This window comes from Rosa rugosa, chromosome 2 (genome assembly GCF_958449725.1).
Source record: "Rosa rugosa chromosome 2, drRosRugo1.1, whole genome shotgun sequence".
Taxonomy (NCBI): Eukaryota; Viridiplantae; Streptophyta; class Magnoliopsida; order Rosales; family Rosaceae; genus Rosa; species Rosa rugosa.
Window position 1 is genome coordinate 69,973,643 of NC_084821.1, and position 13,404 is coordinate 69,987,046.

General features: G+C 38.4%; 1 protein-coding gene and 1 long non-coding RNA gene across 3 annotated transcripts; both read right to left on the bottom strand.

Annotated features, from left to right (window-relative positions):
- Nucleotides 1-3,140: 3,140 nt before the first annotated feature.
- On the bottom strand, nt 3,141-5,963 carry LOC133729786 (uncharacterized). Its single transcript, XM_062157366.1, has 2 exons — nt 5,058-5,963; nt 3,141-4,282 (listed from the first exon to the last, which is right to left on the bottom strand). The coding sequence occupies exon 2, from the start codon at nt 4,277-4,279 to the stop codon at nt 3,158-3,160; it is 1,122 nt and encodes a 373-aa protein (XP_062013350.1). The 5' UTR covers nt 4,280-4,282; nt 5,058-5,963; the 3' UTR covers nt 3,141-3,157.
- Nucleotides 5,964-7,463: 1,500 nt separating this feature from the next.
- LOC133729792 (uncharacterized) lies at nt 7,464-8,280 on the bottom strand. Of its 2 annotated transcripts, XR_009856509.1 has the most exons (4): nt 8,209-8,280; nt 8,034-8,132; nt 7,798-7,937; nt 7,464-7,613 (listed from the first exon to the last, which is right to left on the bottom strand). It is a non-coding gene; the product is annotated as an uncharacterized LOC133729792 (long non-coding RNA). The 2 variants fall into 2 exon arrangements; XR_009856508.1 differs by having other exon boundaries at nt 8,034-8,272.
- Nucleotides 8,281-13,404: the final 5,124 nt, after the last annotated feature.

The window sequence follows — 13,404 nt, forward strand, 5'->3', positions numbered from 1 at the left end:
TCCAGTGGCGGCGTGTTGGTGCAGAGCTATATCTAGCTAACAAGTTCACAGAAAATGAAATGTCTGGTCTAGTGCATTGAGTCAAGTACAATAATGCGCCTATTGCACTTAGATATGGGACTTCTGGTGCCAATATCTCTTCGTTATTATCTGCGGGACGAAACGGATCTTTCTTAGGATCTAGACTTCGGATGACCATGGGTGTGCTTGAAGGTTTCGCTTTATCCTCATTAAAGCGTCTTAACATCTTCTGGATATAGTTTGATTGATGAAGCAGAATCCCATCAGCACGGTGCCCAAGCTCCAGGCCGAGGCAGTAATTCGTTCTCCCAAGATCTTTCATTTCGAATTCAGACTTCAGGTGCTTGGCGGTTTCTTTGATCTCTTCAGGAGTACCAATCAGATTCATGTCATCGACATAAACTGCCACAATTACAAATCCAGAACTTGTTTTCTTAATAAACACGCATGGGCATAGTTCATTGTTTACATATCCCATCCCAATCAAATATTCACTTAGACGGTTGTACCACATCCGTCCAGATTGTTTCAATCCATAAAGTGAACGCCTCAAACGAATGGAGAGGGTGTTCCGTGGTCTAGAACTATTTGTATCGGGTATCTTAAGTCCTTCAGGAACTTTCATGTATATCTCTGTATCAAGATCCCCATAGAGATAAGCTGTGACCACATCCATTAGCTGCATATTCAGTTTTTCAGAAATTGCCAAACTGATGAGGTAGCGGAACGTTATAACATCCATTACAGGAGAATATGTCTCATCGTAATCAATCCCAGGGCGTTGAGAGAATCCTTGCGCCACTAGACGAGCCTTGTATCTTACAATCTCGTTTTCCTCATTACGCTTCCTTACAAATACCCATTTAAATCCTACAGGTTTAACATGGTGAGGTGTGGGAACGACAGGTCCGAACACTTTTCTCTTTGTCAAGGAATCTATTTCGACCTGGATTGCTTCTTTCCATTTTGGCCAGTCGTCTCTACGTTGACATTCATCAACAGAGCGAGGTTCGACATCATCGCTAGTTATAATTTCAGTAGCTACTGCGAATACAAATATATCATCGATGATAATCTCATTTCGATTCCAAATCTCACTTAAGCATGCATAATTTATCGAGATTTCTCTATTCTCGAGAGTGGGTTCAAACGTTGGAGCGTCCCCCAACGTTGTCTCTTCTAGGACGGACCCATAATCTGGAATTATCTCGTGAGATGGATCAGTTGAGATCGCGATGTCTAGTGGATTCGTTTGTGCTGGTTTTACCCTCTTCCGGGGATAGGAATCCTTCGAACCTAGTGGTCTACCTCGCTTCTGGGCAGGGACATGTGACTGGTTAGCCGCCATGGTCGTACCTCGTCCATCCGGGACAACGCGTCCTACAGGGACATCTATTCTTGCAGGCACATTTGCAGCAGGTATATGTGATCTCGTCACTTTAGCTAGATCAGAGAAAGCGTCTGGCATATTTTGGGCTACACTCTGTAGATCTAGAATTCTTCGCACTTCATTATCGCATTGTGCGGTTCGGGGATCAAGATGAGACATAGTGGGGACATTCCACGTCAATTCACGTCGTTCATCAGGAACGGTAACGTTCTTATCTCCCCCTAACGGCGGGAAGACTGTCTCATCAAAGTGACAATCCGCGAATCTAGCGGTAAAGAGATCGCCTGTCAAGGGCTCTAAAAAGCGTATAATGGATGGGGATTCATAACCGACATATATGCCCATCCTTCGTTGAGGACCCATTTTTATACGTTGTGGCGGCGCAATTGGCACAAAAACTACACACCCAAATACACGTAAGTGCGAAACATCAGGTTCGTACCCAGTCACCAACTGTAACGCGGAATAAGGTTGGGTGGCAATGGGCCTTAGTCGGACCAACATGGCAGCATGCAAAATTGCATAGCCCCACGCAGATACTGGAAGCTTGGTGCGCATTACCAAGGTCCGTGCGATCATTTGTAATCTTTTAATGAATGCTTCTGCGAGACCATTCTGGGTGTGAACATAGGGAACTGGATGCTCAACATTAATCCCGAGGGACATGCAATAATCATCAAAAGATTTTGATATAAACTCTCCGGCATTATCAAGTCTTATGGACTTGATTGGATAATCCGGGTGGTGAGCCCTTAATTTAATGATCTGGGCAAGGAGTTTAGCAAAAGCAGCATTTCTTGTGGACAATAGTGTAACATGTGACCACCTTGTCGATGCATCAACCAAAACCATGAAATATTTAAATGGTCCGCATGGTGGTTGGATAGGTCCACATATATCCCCTTGTATCCGTTGTAGAAAAAGGTTGGAGTCTTTTTCAGTCTTTGCATATGATGGTCTTATATTTAATTTTCCCAATGAGCAAGCTTGGCATAATGTGTTACTGTACACAAGATCCTTATTGGTAAGGGGATGCCCGTGGGATGAATTTAGGATACGGCGCATCATACTTTGACCTGGGTGTCCCAAACGGTCATGCCAAAGCAAGTAGTTGCTCGAATTGGTTAGCTTCTGGCTGGTTATGTGATTCGCCTCAATCGATCTAATGGTAGCCATGTAGAGACCACTCGAGAGGCATTTTAGCTTCTCCAATGTCCGCTTCCGGCCATACAAATTGGAGGTTATGCAAAGATATTCCACTCCTTTTTCCTCAGTGGTTTCAACGTGATAACCATTGGCTCGAATATCCTTAAAACTCAATAACGTTCTTCTGGAACGTGGAGAGTATAGGGCCTCATTAATGGTAAATTCAGTACCATTGGACAACATAAATTGGGCTTTGCCATGGCCCTCTATCAGGTTGGATTGTCCTGATATAGTTGTCACAGAGGTATGAGTAGGCAATAAGTTTAAAAAAAACTTCCTATCTTGGAGTATGGTGTGCGTAGTAGCACTATCAGCCAGACAACAAATTTCTCCACAAGACATGCCTATTCATATATTTAATTCAATGGATCACATGTATGAAAATAAATAATTTTATTGAATTAAACATCCAACATAACAAAATTATGCAAAACTAATATTCCAAAGATCACCAAAGATAAACTGAAAAATAGAAAGCATTATTCATAACAATAACATAGATATGGCACAAGTGTCTATTATGTCCATGTCCTCGAGTTTTCAATCCTCGATGTATCCATTAGCTGCTTGGAAATCAGTAATCTCCAAGGTGGTATCCATAGGGAAATCAGTAATCTCCAAGGTGGTATCCATAGCTGCTTGGAAATCAGTAATCTCCAAGGTGGTATCCATAGGGACTGACTCTTCCACAAGGTTGGCCTCTTGAGTTCCGCGTCTGGCGTGATACTCTCCTATCTCTTCATCTGTTGCACGACAGGTGCGGGACCAATGGTCAGTGCCTCCACATCTATAACATAGATTATGCTGATTTTGAGGGCGACGGGCCGGACCAGGGTTCTCTCTAATTTGAGCCTGTCGGACTTGGGCATTTCGGTTTCCACCACGTGGGCCTTGTCCACGTCCTCCTCGACCCCTTGGGCCATTGCCTGGGTGGTCGCGGTCATATGGGCCATTTCTGGGTCCATTTCTTCGTCCATGCCTTGGACGTTCAGACCTTCTTCCCCTTCCACGGCCCCGGTTCCTCCTTCCACGATTATTTTCGTGATGGGCAATAATATTTGCTTCAGGCAAAGGAATTGCTCTAGTACCGGTGGGCCTTGCTTGATCATTCCTCAAAAGTAGGTTGTTGTTCTTTTCAGCGAGCAACAGGATGGTGATTAATTCAGAGAATCTAGCAAAGTTTCTTTCCCTGTATTGTTGCTGCAGGACCATACAGGAAGGAGGGAAGGTGGAGAAAGTTTTCTCCAGTAGGTCAGCTTCTGTGAGCTCTTCTCCACAGAATTTTAGGAGTGACCGAATCCGGCAGATTTCAGAGTTATACTCATTGACAGTCTTGAAATCCTGGAAGCGTATGTTCTGCCAATCGTGTCTTGCTTCCGGCAAGTAGATGGCTCTTTGATGGTTGAATCGCTCTTCTAGAGCGACCCAAAGAGATCGTGGGTCCTCTTCAGCTAAATATTCCACCTTGAGTGCTTCTTCCATATGTTTCCTGATGAAAATCATAGCCCTTGCCTTCATGTCTTCAGGGGTGATGTTGTCAGCAATAATCGTTGATCTCATCTTATTTGCAGTCAGATGAAGCTTGACATCTTGGGTCCACTTGAGATAGTTCCTTCCGGAAACTTCCAAAGCAACAAAGTCAAGCTTGTTGAGATTTGACATTCTCTACAAGGATTTAAAGGACAATAGTTAGTGCTATGGGTAATAACTTCCATAAGCAATCAATAAGAACTTCAGGTTCCATAACATGATACTAAAAATCGGATTAAACATGTATAGTGAATTTGTGAAGGAAACTTCAAGTTCCTTTTATGATACATGTGAACTTCTGGTTCAATATTTATGTATGAATTTTTTGGTTCAATGTTTATGTGTGAACTTCCGGTTCATTAAGTACCTACATTCCTCACATATATATTCTTAATGCAAAGAATTTAAGCGGGTAAAATATTTAAATTTAATATGAGCAGGTAACACCACAAAACATTATCATAATAAATAATGAAGGAAAGATGTATCATTATCACAAAGTCCAAACAAGTATATATAGATATTCGTCACAATATACATGAATTGATAGCTAAATTAAAAGCTATTGATTTTCCTCTTTCTTTCCCTTTTTTTTCAATCATGCCAATTATAATGCAAGAGAAATAAGTGTCTCTCATAGAGGATTAAGTTAAACTAGATGCTTCAACAAAAGTCATAAACTGTGACTGCAGTTCCTACTGAACAACAGTCAAAAAACGAACTGAAACACTAAGCAAAACTACCCAGAAAAATATGAAAATTTACAGAGATGTACTAAACATATAAGGACTCCAGCATACAAAATTTGGTGAATTTTGGAGTTGAATTACTATTTTAAATAAATACTGGAACACAGACATCAGAAGGTAAAATGAAACAGCGAAATTGGTTTTTGTTTGGAAAAACCTACTTGGTTGTAGAGCTTGTAGACTGATGTTGATTGAATGATGAACTACCTCTTCTCTGCAACCCAAGAGTTATTCACCTCTTCTCTTATCAATCTGCAATCCGAATCCTAGAGCTATTCGTGCTGATAACGTGTTGTAAAATGGAAATGTTTCAGAAAATGGAGAGAGTTTTGCTTCAAAGAACTTGAGAGAGAGAGAGAGAGAGTTTTGATGCAGAGAGGGAGTGTAGTATTTTCTGTTTTCTCTATCATCCATGGATGAGAAATGGATTACATATATAGTGGAAGGCAAGGAACATATAGCCTAAAATCCTCCATAAAACAAGGACCCTTAAAGTCCTCCTTAAAACATGGATCCCCTAAAACTAGGAAAGAGGAAAGCATCTTCTAATATACAATAATTTACATGATATATCCATAATAATTTACAACATCAACTTTCTATTCTGTATATATTATCAGACTTAGGAATGTATCTCTGCATTGCAGTAGTCACTGAGGTAACAGTTTTCGACCAAATTTTCAAGTTTTAATACCCTGTGAATAAAATTAACTTTCAATTTCTCTTTTTTACATCAATTTCTGGGACAACATTTGCTATAATCCTATTTTTATACACCTCCAAAGATTAACCAGTCCCTGAGCCAAGTTTCAATCTTCAATATTGTCCCCCATATTCATTCCTACATCTCAATTAAGCAAAACCCTGAAATGAAATCTTAATTGAAGGCTATCTATATCAGAAATTAGAACAGAAACAAAACTAAAACAACATAACAGGAACACCTGACAGAAGAAGAAGATGATGATCCCATAAACAGCAGACAGAAGTTGGTATATCCTAATCTGGAAATAAGTTCTTTTCTTTTGGGTTAAAATCAATGTTTTAAAACCCTAAGGCGCAACCCGAGGCGTAAGGCGTAAGCCTTATGATATAAAAAAATTATATATATATATATACACACACACACACACATATATAGAGAGAGAGAACATAATACATGAAAATCCATATACTATTGTCTGTACAGCAATGTATGGGATCTCTATAAGGCCCTGCATGGCAGTAGAAGGCAAAGAAGATATATATATATACACTCTTGCTTTCCAGAAATACAATTTGATAATTAATCTTAATAGTTAATACTCAGTACTGTAAAGGGACTTACCTGGGCCGCTGCATAAGCGAAAGGAGAATACATTCCAGCTGCTTTCTCTCGATAAAATACTGTCCTCTCAATCGAAACAATTGGCTGAACTGAAGAAGCATTATTGACCCCAAGAAACAAGCAAGCAGAATAAAGAGCTCCCCATAACCATCATCAATGATTGAATTGAGTCCCTTTTTGTACCAACATCATAGCAGGTGGTTTTCTTTTTTTATCCACAAAGCTCCAGTCTTTCTAAACCATGCCACCTGCTACCTTTCCATTTACCTTGGCAAAACATGACTTCATGACAGAAACAATTTCTAGATAGAGGTTCCTGCTTACACTGAAATCTGATGGTAATTTTGTGAACTTATTTTCCCATTGGATTCTCCTAATTTTGATTACTGGTACACGGAAACTGCTGAGAATCAATTGACTATAAACCAACTTATTTGCCATGAAATCCAATTATTCTAGCAACCTGCACTATAAACACAATCACCTGAAAATCAACTCAGCAACTAAATTTATAATGATATACTCTAATGACCAGATAAAAGTTTTTCGACTTTTTCATTGGCAGAAGCAGAGAGGATCGGAGGTTTCACATTCACCAGATACATATATATTCTTGACATTACCCAGATAAATATAGCCTTTGGTTCAAAGTTACAAACACTCATTTTTTCAAGATTTATAATGGAATCAATTGGAATCATACCTTCAAATGGCCTGCTGCGAATCGAAATCGAACTCCAACACTCACTCTGGGTTACGGGTCGGAATTTGCTGCCTTTTGAAAGAGACAAGGCTTTAAACACAATCCGTTTCAAAAACGACGTCGTTTCAAACCCACTCAATTTCATGACATCCGATACAAACTGAGGATGAGTATACGAGTCACGACTTTTCATATGAAGCAAGTCCCTGACAGTTCTTGTAAACTTGGGACTAATTTTTTGGGGCTTGTAAGATGCATTAAACTCAGGTATCTCCACATTCTGCATGACAGCTGCAGCCCCCACCAGAAAAAAATCGCCTGCATTGCGATCTAGAACCTGGTTGAGCTCAAGATAGACACATAGTTCTTCCTTCAACCCCCACTGATCTTTCCTGTTGAGCTTGAGCACCTCCCCTATAGTTCCTTGTGTTGCTCTTGGAATGTTATCAACATATTGCGGCTTTACAATGGCCTTCAAATTGTCTTCCAAAACACGAGTGAAGTAATTCCGCAGCTCAGACCCTCGAAAGTGAGTCAATTCAGATCTCCTGCCAATCCGGAGGTTTATTGAAACGCGCGACCCAAATTTGGTTTCAGATTGCCGGAAAGAATTTTAAGGGCAGTTGACTTCCCTGTACCATTCCTCCAACCAAACCAAGAACTTGCCCTGGCCTTGGGACTGGTAACCTATATGCAACTTGAAAGAGTTAGGCCCATAGCGATGGGTTGTATCTTTGTCCAGACCCTTTGGCAAGTTGATGATCTGAATTGCGCCGAATGGGCACTTCTTAACACATATATATACCACAACCAATGCACAGTTCTTCGGAGATAAAAGCAATCTTTAATGCAGGTTCAGCACAAAGCTTACCAGTTCGGACAACGGGACAACTCCTCTTGCATTCTTGGCAACAATTTTTTAGACTTGCATTTGTCAGAGTTCACTATTGCGACACGAGCCAACCGATTCAACATTGTCTTCACCTGAGTACTTCTGAAACTCGTGGTTTTCTGATTGTATATAAGCTTTGATTTAACACTCTCCTAATATGACTAGGAAAGTAAATACATAATCCTAATTAATATGACTAGAACAAGAAATGCTACCTCACGATGGGAAAAGCTGACCCGATCCTCATTTTGCAAGGATATTAAAGTAAACCGAACACCAAGTTTCTCCGCGCAATCTTTGAATAGCACCGCAACCTAAGAATTACCAATACAAACAAAGAAACTGAAAAAGAAAAGAGGAATACCTAGTAGAAGACGGATGAGAGCATACCAATGTTCCAACTTCAACTGAAGACGAGGGAGAGAGAAGTAGAGATTACTAGAGAACGACTTTAGGGTTTACGAAAATGGACTGTAAAATAATTTTTATATTTGTTTATTTATTTTTAAAACGAAGATCGATGACGATGAGGTCCATAATGGACCAGCTCCAAAAGAAGTTACAACGACAAATGGGCCGACAGAAATAAAACAGCAGAGGCCCAACACAGCTGGGTTGACGAAAGGACCCCCAGAACATAACCGAATTATGGACATAACCATATCTACGGTTCTTATTATATAGCGCAAATTTTCTTCTCTTCTCAAAAAGAAGCGCAAATTTCACACATGATCAATTATTATGGATTGTCCAAAATGTTTTTTAATTTAAAAAATAAAAAATCATAATGAGTTTATTTAATACAATAAAAAAGTAAAAAAAACATAAATACAAAAAAAAAAAAATTAAGTGACAATTGAACGATATACATCAATAAGTTAATCACATATGATCGCACGAATATGAAATTAATTAATAGAAAATTACATAGTAGCACCTGACCAAAGATATAAACACAGAAAACTCACCTTCAATTTGTTTTATACAAATAAGGACACAAGCTCAAGCCCAAAACCAAATGAAGCAGGGCCTGGCTTCGAATTATGATAGAAAATGACTAAAATGCTAAGTTTTTATTACAATTTACGCTCATGCCACTGCCACAATCCAACAACCAAAACCTGAAATCCCAAAACGCAAAATGCACAACCCCAAATCAGAAACCCTAAAATTTCCAGCGACGGATCTAGCTTGAATCTCCGAAGCAGTAGCACTGCAAAATGTCCAAAGCAGTAGCACTCAGCTTGATTCCGGAATCAACCTTCGCTCGCGTCATCTGCGACTTTGCCGGATCGTTCGTTCTCAACCTCCGCCTCTTACTCCAATCTGAATCGCGCCGGCGACGACGACGCGCTCACCATTCACGGCGACGATCTGATCGGCTTCGTGATCGTGAATTCCGGTCAGTACCGCTTTTCTAATTTCGAGTTTCATGGGGTTTTCGCTTAATTCTCTGAGTAATTTTGTAGGGAAAATTACTGGTCCCCCCTTTAACTTTTGGTGCGTCGACAGTTCAGTCCCTGTTATTTCAATTTTAATAGATAACTCCCCAAACATTCAAATTTCACACAATTTGATCTAAAATTACCATTTTACCCCTCACTTATTTTTTTTTGTTTTTTTTTTTATTCTTCTCTCTCTCTCTTTTATACATATGTATATGTGTGTGTGTGTGTGTGTGTGTGTGTCTGTATATATATTTTTTATTCTTCTCTCTCTTTATATATATATATATATGTATGTACAGTCCGTCTCAGGTGCGGTCGTCTGTACCGAGAGGACGGTACGGATTTCCTGTTTTCGACCACTTTCCGGCCACATATTTACATCTTAACCGTTCAGTTTTTAGGTCCTAGTGTATAGATCACCTCTGCAAAATTTCAGCCAATTTGGTGATCATTAAGGCATCCAAAACTGCAATTTACCATTATAAATACGAACGGTTCCGGTTCGACAGATTCGGTCCGTTCGTGTAAAATGCAGTTTTGGATGCCTTAACGATCACCAAATTGGCTGAAATTTTGTAGAGGTGATCTATACACTAGGACCTAAAAACTGAACGGTTAAGATGTAAAAATGTGGCCGGAAAGTGGTCGAAAACAGGAAATCCGTACCGAAAATTCGGTACGGACGTCCGCACCTGAGAAAATTCCTATGTATGTATATATATATATATATATATATATATATATATATGTATATGTATGTATATATATCTAATGTGTTTATGTATTTGGTAAGTCTATATACTATGTTTATGTTTCATATTATAAAAAAAATTCACAACTTTTATATATCTAATGTGTGTGTGTATATCTATATATATATATATATATGTATGTATATGTATATGTATATGTAGATATATAAATATATGTATAATTTTATACATATGTGTGTGTGTGTATATAATGTATATGTGTGTGTGTGTGTGTGTATATATATATATGTATGTATGTATGTATATGTATATATGTGTGTGTGTATATATTAGATATATAAAAAAGAAGAAGTGAGGGGTAAAATGGTCATTTTGGACCAAATTGTGTGAAATTTGAATGTGTGGGGAGTTATCTGTTAAAATTGGAATAGCAGGGACTGAACTGTCGAATCCTAAAAAGTTAAAGGGGGGACCGGTAATTTCCCCAATTTTGTAAGATTAGTTCTTTCTTGGAAATGAATTGAAGTTAATTTGACAATTTACCGGCACCGACTTGAGAAAATTTTTCGGATTCCTTTCAGTTAGGGTTTAAAGATTTCCGGTAGTGTTTTAATAGTTGACGGTAGTTTTAGTTGGTTCTTGGATGTGGAAATCACTATGGCTAATTATACAATTGACTGACATAACCTTGAAAATTTTCAGAAAACCTTTAGGATTGTGCCGTTTGAAGCAGTAGCACTCAGTTTGGAGTGTGGGGAAGCAGTAGCCTCTTCTGAAAATGGTATATTGAATATATTGCTATGTGTTGTTTCTTACTGTTTTTTTTGTGTGTGTGCATATCTGGTGGAAGATTAGTATTGAACTATTGATATTGAAGATTTGATCTTGCTTTAGTTGTTTGAGATTATGACTGCTTTTAACATGAAATGAAAGACGATGGTGTGTTGACTAATGTCAAATGGACACATGAAATGAATATTGACTGCTTTAGTTGCCCGGATATTGTTCTGTCAAATGGACAATGGTTTCTTTGTCGAGTATGTTGATGGTCTGCTTTCTGGCTGTAAGGGCATAAGGCTTATTAGTTATTAGCTTATGTCAAATCTTTGAAGGGATATATTTTCCATGTATATTGATTATCTATGCATCTTCTATTGCAGTTTTGGAACTTACCCCATTTTGGGTTATGGCTTTTTGTTGTCCTGGCTTCTGGTTTTGTTATATCAATGTTCTTATCTTGCTATGTGTGAAGTACATATTATTGTTATGTGCTACTGTGTGCAGTTTATTTGAAGTTTATTTGTGCAGTTTATTAGTGTGCAGTTTATTATTGTTATGTGCTACTGTGTGCAGTTTATTATTGTTATGTGCTACGGTGTTCAATTGAAGTTTATTTGTGCAGTTTATTATTGTTCTGGCTTCTGGTTTTGTTATATCAATGTTCTTATCTTGCTATGTGTGAAGTACATATTATTGTTATGTGCTACTGTGTGAAGTTTATTTGTGTAGTTTATTATTGTTATGTGCTACTGTGTGCAGTTTATTATTGTTATGTGCTACTGTACAGTTTATTATTATTGAAAGCAGATTCATGAATTTAGTATCACAGGTTCTGTAGTTTACTTTGATATGATCGGCTACTGTCAATGATATAATCTATGGATTAATGACCAGCTTTTTGTGTTCAGGTACTTGGAAGCAAAGAAAGACAAAAACAAAAAGGGCAAGAAAGAAGATAATGTAGGCGATGACGAGTGCAATAGCAGAACACGAGTACAAGGGCAGTAGCAGAACTGGACGAGCATGACTGCAGCGAGTGTAGTAGCAGGATTAGGCGATGACGAGTGCAGTAGCAGAACTGGACGAGTATGAGTGCAGTAGCAGGATTGGACGAGTACAGTAGCAGGATTGGACGAGTACAGTAGCAGGATTAGGCGATGATGAGTGCAGTAGCAGAACTGGACGAATATGAGTGCAGTAGCAGGATTGGACGAGTATATTAGCAGGATTGGACGAAGACGAGTGCAGTAGCAGAACACGAGTACAAATGCAGTAGCAAAACTGGACGAGTATGAGTGCAGTAGCAGGATTGGACGAGTACAGTAGCAGGAATAGGCGATGACGAGTGCAGTAGCAGAACACAAGTAGCAGAACTGGACGAGTATCAGTACAACAAGTGCAATAGCAAGATTGAATGAATGCACTAGCAGGAATGCAGGATTAGGCGATGACGAGTGCAGTAGCATAACACGAGTAAGAGTGCAGTAGCAGAACTGGACGAGTATGAGTGCAGCGTGGGCAGTAGCAGGATTGGACAAGTGCAGTAGTAGGATTAGGCGATGAGATGAGAGTAGTAGGAGAGTGAGGTTTTGTGAAGTGTCATGAAGTGTCATGAAGGGATTATTCTAAAAAAAAAAAGTAACATAAACGAATTATTCTTAAAAAAAAAAAGAGTAACATAAACGAATTATTCTTAAAAAAAAAAAAGTAATATAAACGGATTATTCTCTGGATAAAAAAATAACATAAAGGGATTATTTTCAGAAGAAGAAAAAAGAGTAACATACACGGATTATTCTCAGAAGAAAAAAAAGTAACATAAAAGAGATTATTCTAAGAAAAAAAAAAGTGACATGAAGGGATTAGAAGTCAAAAGAATTAATTAAGGGTAAAAAAGTAAATTAACTCATGACATGTGACAAGTGGAAAGTAGATTGTCCTTATTTGTAAGATTTAATCCTTATAAAGCGATTAGAAGTCAAAATAAGTAGTTAATAGTAAAAATGTAAATTAACTCATGACATGTGGCAAGTGGAGAGCACATTGTCCTTATTTGTAAGATTTAGTCATTATATGTTTAATTCAATCTTTAAAGGATGTATTTGTTAAGTCATCTTTTGTCAATAACTTATATGTAATTTGTTAATTAATTTATCATAAATTAATAAATTAACTTCATGTTAAGTATTTAACCATTTGACGATACGACGTGCATTTTTGACTTTTGAGTCTGAGTTGAGGATGTAGTACATTTGTTGTCCTTATCCTTTATACTTAAAAATTGAGGTATCTATCTAAATTCCTTGCTTAAAAACAAAAAACCATTTGACCCTAGGATATTTCGTCATTTCAGTCCTTCTTTCTTTCTTTCTTTTCGTCTCCACTGCTCTGAACGGCATCCATTGAAACCAAGCAAAGTGAGACCAGGGGCTGAGCTCTCCAGCCATGAAGATCTTGGTTATGGAAATGGGCCTCCGGATTACGGTCGGCATGGGTATTGGGTAATTAAGCTTCTTTTGCCCATTTGACCCTGTTCCCACTCTGTTTGCTTCATTTGATCATTACCCTTTTATTCTTTGAAGTCTCAAAAAAACTGTGCTTTTCATTAGGAAGCTTGATGGAAAATGTGTGGAGGAATGGTCGAG